A 5878-nucleotide genomic window follows, 5' to 3' on the forward strand; every position below is an offset into this window, starting at 1 on the left:
AAAATAATAGAAAATGAAAAATAATAGAAATAAAAGAATACACAGAGACGAGGTATAGTTTTATAGATTTATAAAGATAAAAGACAAAAGCGAGATACTCAGGGGACCTGTGATATCTCCGTCAATCACAAAGGCCAAGAGTGAAGTTTTACATGGGCATTTATAGGTACAGTGATCGGTTGCCAGGGGTAACAGATTTACATCCTAACAGGTAGTTCATCTTAGGTTAAAAGTTTTTCAAAAGGCTTCTTCAGATCCCTTAACTAACTCTATCTACGTGAACAATGGTTACAAAATCTTTCAAAGACTAACTTCTAAGTTCTAAGGTAAATTTATCACTTAACAGAAGGGTTAAACAGAGATACAGTGGCTCCATATTTTCTTTATCAAGTTACTGTGTATTGAGACAGGTAGTCAGGAGCTTAAGCAGGAACTGTCCCTTGGGCTAATTGCTTTTAGCCACAGGTGTGTCTGTCTGTCTTTGATCAGCATTCACCCTGTGGCTCCTAGCAGACCTGTTTTGCCTTTCAAAGCAAGTCAGAACTACAGGTGCTGAGGATCCCAGCTGCTGAGGATCCCAGCGCCAACCTGGGAAACAGCCCCGCTATGATCTTTGAGATGCCCTCCTGAGGTGAAACAGCTTTTGTATGCAAACTAACACGTTCACATATTCCTTCAGGGCAAAGCTCTGCAAAACTCCTGGCACCGTTTATGTTTCTAATATAGTTATATTAATTTACGGAGCAACACAGTATGAAAGCAGCTACAGACAAGCCACACACAAACGGGTGTGACTGTGTGCCAATAAAACTTTATTTACAAAAACAGGCAGCTGACCTGCTGGCCCTTAATTGCCGATGCCTGATGTAGACTATTGGCAACGACGGGATTACCTGCTATAAGGACACATTACTGTTTATACTAAAAATAAGAGCAGTGATAGCCCATCCTAGTGGGGTCACAGGAAAAGCCCAAGGTCCCCCCTTCACTCTAAAGGGTTCGGGAATCATATAAATGACAGGACATCACATTTGTCCACCTGTCAATGTGGCCCATCAAATGAGTGCCTGGGAAAGAACAAATGGCCAATTTAAGCAACACTTGAGGATAAAGGAATAAGCCTTTCCTGGCTCCCAGATACAAAAAGCTCATTGTCATAGGAGCCATTTGAGAGCTCCCAAGGACTTACATGATGCTATTGATTAAGAAATTGAGGTCCTGTTCCAAGTGACCTTTGGGATGAACTTATCCATTGTCCTCAACTCACCAGATCCGGAGACAGGCCTAACCCCCTCAGCGCGCGGACACTGTTTTGCGTGGGTTTGGTTTTTTGTTCTCCAGTAGCATTGGGCTGAAAACAAAGGAGTTCCTATCAGGACATGGGACATTAGCTGTTCTGCATTATTAACGGCTTCCCAGTTTCAAACCTGGGACACATAGAATATCATAGGAAAACGTATCAAAATTGCTAGCCACATACTTATCTGGAAAGCCCACCTGTGGGACAAGGCTAACATGGATATTACAGAAATTCTCTCTTTTCGCCTTAAACTGGAATTGTCTGAACGCTTCCACAAACGGCATCCCTTCAATGTCTCCGATGGTGCCTCCCAGCTGGGAATGAAAAACAAAACAGAGACACAAATGACCAAACATCTTCCATGGTATAGAAACTAAGAGAAAAACTCGTGATATACCGAGCACAAGAACTGAGGTTTGTAAAATATGCTCAAAATCATTGAATTGTATGCTTAAAATAGGTAAAATTTATAATACGTTAATACAAATTAAACCTCAATAAAGCTGTTAAAGAGTCAGAAGAAAATTATGGTACATTTAAGAGGAAGATGCAGTAAAGGGAAGAAAAAATGAAAACTAGAAAGTAAAATAAAAGTAAATTAAACAGTAAATAAAGTGAAATAAGAAGAAAGGGATGGAGTGTGACATAGCCCGATAAACTGGTGAGCCAGCAAGGCCGAGCATCAGGAACGGAGAAGAAAGCCAGGTCAAGGGGAGCTTAAAAAAAAGAGAAGGGGGCTCGGCGCGGTGGCTCACGCCTGTAATCCTAGCACTCTGGGAGGCTGAAGTGGGAGGATCACTTGAGGTCAGGAGTTTGAGACCAGCCTGGACAAGAGCGAGACCCTGTCTCTTCTAAAAATAGAAAAAATTAGCCCAGCACAGTGGCATGTTCCTGTAGTCCCAGCTACTCGGGAGGCTGAGGCAGGAGGATCATTTGAGGCCAGGAGTTTGAGGTTGCTGTGAACTACAATGACTCCGCTGCGCTCTACCAGGGCTCTACCAGATACGGTGAAACTCTGTCTCAAAAAAAAAAAAAAGAAAGAAAGAAAAGAGAAGGGGATTCATAAGCAGATAGAAAGATACAGAATATAGACCCTAGAGGAGCAAGACAGGCTAGTTTCCACCAGTGGTCTCAATTAGAAAGTAGAACTCAAATCCAGTGATAATATGAAAGAGGTAAGAGCCACCTGGCTCTGCCTGGATTGAAATAGTGAGCTCTCGCTCTCTCTCCATGTATAACATACACACACCTGCATGCATTTGCACAGTCTTGCCATATTAGCACTGCTAGAATTAAATCAGTATTATTAAAACATGCTGGCGTTCGGAAACAGTACCAAAAGCCCCATGAATACTCCTGGCAGTGTAATCCTTCAATAAATGTCAATGTAACTTACAACTGCTTCCAATAAAGTTATTTAAACATTTTACTTTAGACCAGGATAAAATTCACCTTAACTCATTCATCCTCACCATATTTAAAGACTTAGACGGATTTTAAAATGAATTCTCTAGCATTTGAGCATCTACCACATGCTCAACACTACACGTGCGGTGGTGGGAAGAATTTATGACAATATGCTCCTATGGAGCTCAGAATTTAACGAGAAAAACAAGACAGAGTTAAGGAACATTAATCAAGAGTAAAACTTAATGCTGGGTGCAGTGGCTCACACCTGTAATCCTAACACTCTGGGAAGCTGAGGTGGGAGGATCCCTTGAGCTCAGGAGTTCGAGACCAGGCTGAGCAAGAGCGAGACCCTGTCCGTACTAAAAATAGAAAAATTAGCTGGGTGTGGTGGCACACACCTGTGGTCCCAACTACTTGGGAGGCTGAGGTGGGAGGATCACTTGAGCCCAGGAGTTTAAGGCTGCAGTGAGCTAGGATGAGCCACTGTACTCTATCTAGCCTAAGCAATAGGGCCAGACCCTGTCTAAAAATAAAAAAAGAATGAAACTTAAGCACTGAGTGGAATGACCTGGATGTTGGGGAGGAAGGAATCACGGTGGGACCAGTTCCAGAATCCACCATCTTCTCTGGCTTCAGCTACCTGGATGGATCCACAATCGACTTCTCGTCCTGCCCTCTCTTCCCAGCACCTTTGAGCTTTGAAGCCACTTGTCCTTGACATCTTGGGTGGCTCAACAATTACTCAAACTTAACAAGTCCCAAACTGAACTCTTGTCCTCCCACCCCACCCCAGGGCCTGTTTCTCTTGGTGCTTCCTCATCTCAGCAAACAGCAACTCTTCCCACTAACCAGTTGAGGCTAAAAACTATCCTCAATCCCCACCCTCATCCTCTCCCAACCCAGTGCAGTGGATCATACCTCCAAAACCTCTTGCCAGCCTCTCCACTGCTCTCTATCTCCACCGCTACCACCCTAGACACCCTGCCAATGTCATCTTTTGCCGGCATCATTGTAATAATCTAACCCAGGGGGTGGCAAACTATGGCCGGGTGCCCATTTTTACAAGTTTTATTGGCACACAGCTATGCCCATTCATTTACATTGTGGCTGCTTCCGCACCACAATGGCGGAATTGAATGGTTGTGACCGAGACTCCCTGACCCACAGAGCTAACCATACTTACTACTGGCCCTTTACAGAAAAAGTTTGCAGACCCTCCAGTCTAAATGTCTCCCAGCTCCCACCCTCCCCCGTCCTACCATCAAGCTATTTGTGTCTCTCTAGCAGAGCGACCTTTTAAAAATTCAGAATATGTCTCTCCCACGCTTATACCTTTCAGTGTCTCACTGCTTCACTACAACATGGAAACTCCTAATGCAGCCAACGAAAGGCCCTCACGACCTGGCCCTTGCAGAAGACTCTGATCCTGCCTGGCGCCCCTCCCACTGGCCTCTCAGGTGCTCAGATGAGCCAGCTCTTCCCTCCTGCCCCTCAATCCCTCCCACCTTCCTTCTTAACCTACAGCGACCTGTCTTTATCCTTCAGACCAGGGAAAGATGTATCTTCCTCGGAAAGGCTGACCCTGGTCACCCCCCTAAAGCAACCTACATTCCACTACCCCTGGTTCACAGCACCCTGTCTGTGCCCCTCCTAGGAACAAGTTGCCACTATTTCATTTCTGTCTTTATTTCCTGTCTTTCTGCCCTACCAGGCTGTAAGCCCTGTGAGGACACAAGCCCAGTACCCTGCAGACAGCACTAGGGCTTTAGGTTAGTGGTCAGGACAGGACAGAAAGGTCTCAAAATTCAATATCAGCCCTAGGTAACAATGTCCTAGTACCTGTTACCATAATTGCAATGGAACGAAACTCAGTGGTCTCAGGACCACGTTGCGAGGGAAGAAATTATTCTTTACTAACTTTAATTCAGATAATGAAACATAATTAAAACTCAAGCTCCCTGGGTATGGAACAGTTAGAAACAGATGACTTTTCTGTAAGAGAACGGCAAACTCAGTTATGAAACTCCAAGAAGCAAAAACCTATCGCATGCAAGCAGGAACTTGGGAGGGGTGGGGAGGTGTAAGTACTCCCTGACTACAATGCACCAGAATCTAATGAAAAAAATATTTATTTTCTTTAAGGAAAAAAAGAGGTCTGCAATTAAACTAAACTGTATGGGGACACCTGCTGTTTTTTGATCAGAGTCTTCCAGGAGTCAACAGTGAATGCAAAAAAGGAGGCCTCCTTTAAACGTTATCCGCTTCTGCCCTCCTCTGGCCTACAGCGGTACTGCATTCTCCCTGCCAATTCGGAAGTTCCCATTACTGGGTCACAATTATTATTAGCACTGTGTTCTGAAACTTTCACTACTATTACTGGAAAAGTCCTAAGTTAATTGTTTTCCAAAACAACAGGGAAAATACAATCCATAACAATACTTTAAGATCTATCCAAAGCTGAAATTGAAGCAGCAGCAGCAAATTCATGAGATGTGCAAAGTTGGTTTTGCCTTTAATGAAAGGAGTCTTCTTTTGGGGGTGAATAAAAGAAATCTTTTATGCCTTGAAGCCAGGCATAAATTATTTCAAGTTCATGCTTAGATGGCCTGTACTAGTATGAATAAAGCCTGTCAGCTCCACTGCTCTGAGAAGTTGAGACTTCACCCACAAAAGGCTTTGGAAGCCAAGCACGGTGGCTCACACGTATAATCCCAGCACTTTGGGAGGACGAGATGGGAGGATAGCTTAAGCCAGGAGTTTGAGACCAGCCTGGACAACATAGCAAGACCCTGTCTCTACAAGAAATTTTTTTTTTAAATTAGCCTAGTGTGGTCAGGAGGCTGAGGCAGGAGGATCGGATTGTTTGAGCCCAGGAGTTCGAGACTGCAGTGAGCTATTACTGTGCATTCCAGACTGGGCAACAGAGCAAGACCTTGTCTCTTTAAAAGAAAAGAAAAGAAAAGAAAAGAAAAGAAAGGCTTTGGAGACATTTCAATAACTCCTACATGCCTAAAACTAAAAATCAGCTTTGGCAGTCCTTTTTCAAAAACTTAAATAGTGCACAGACACAGCTGTTGAACATGACTTCAAATGAACCAAAGAGGACGCCTGACCTAGTGTCCAATAAGCATCAGGGTTATATGGAGAAGAAGGAGTTTTGTTTGTCAC

General features: G+C 43.9%; 1 protein-coding gene across 1 annotated transcript in view; it reads right to left on the reverse strand.

The window, feature by feature from the left end:
- The window catches only part of CTPS2 (CTP synthase 2), a 102979-nt gene that overhangs the window by 75108 nt on the left and 21993 nt on the right, over positions 1 to 5878 (reverse strand). The window contains exons 5-6 of the mRNA XM_012656639.1: positions 1498 to 1614; positions 1268 to 1351 (exon numbers count right to left, since the gene is read on the reverse strand). Coding sequence (XP_012512093.1) covers positions 1268 to 1351; positions 1498 to 1614 — 201 coding nt within the window. The remainder of the gene's footprint in view (positions 1 to 1267; positions 1352 to 1497; positions 1615 to 5878) is intronic.

The sequence above is a fragment of the Propithecus coquereli genome, unplaced genomic scaffold (assembly GCF_000956105.1).
Source record: "Propithecus coquereli isolate 6110/MARCELLA unplaced genomic scaffold, Pcoq_1.0 Scaffold513, whole genome shotgun sequence".
NCBI lineage: Eukaryota > Metazoa > Chordata > Mammalia > Primates > Indriidae > Propithecus > Propithecus coquereli.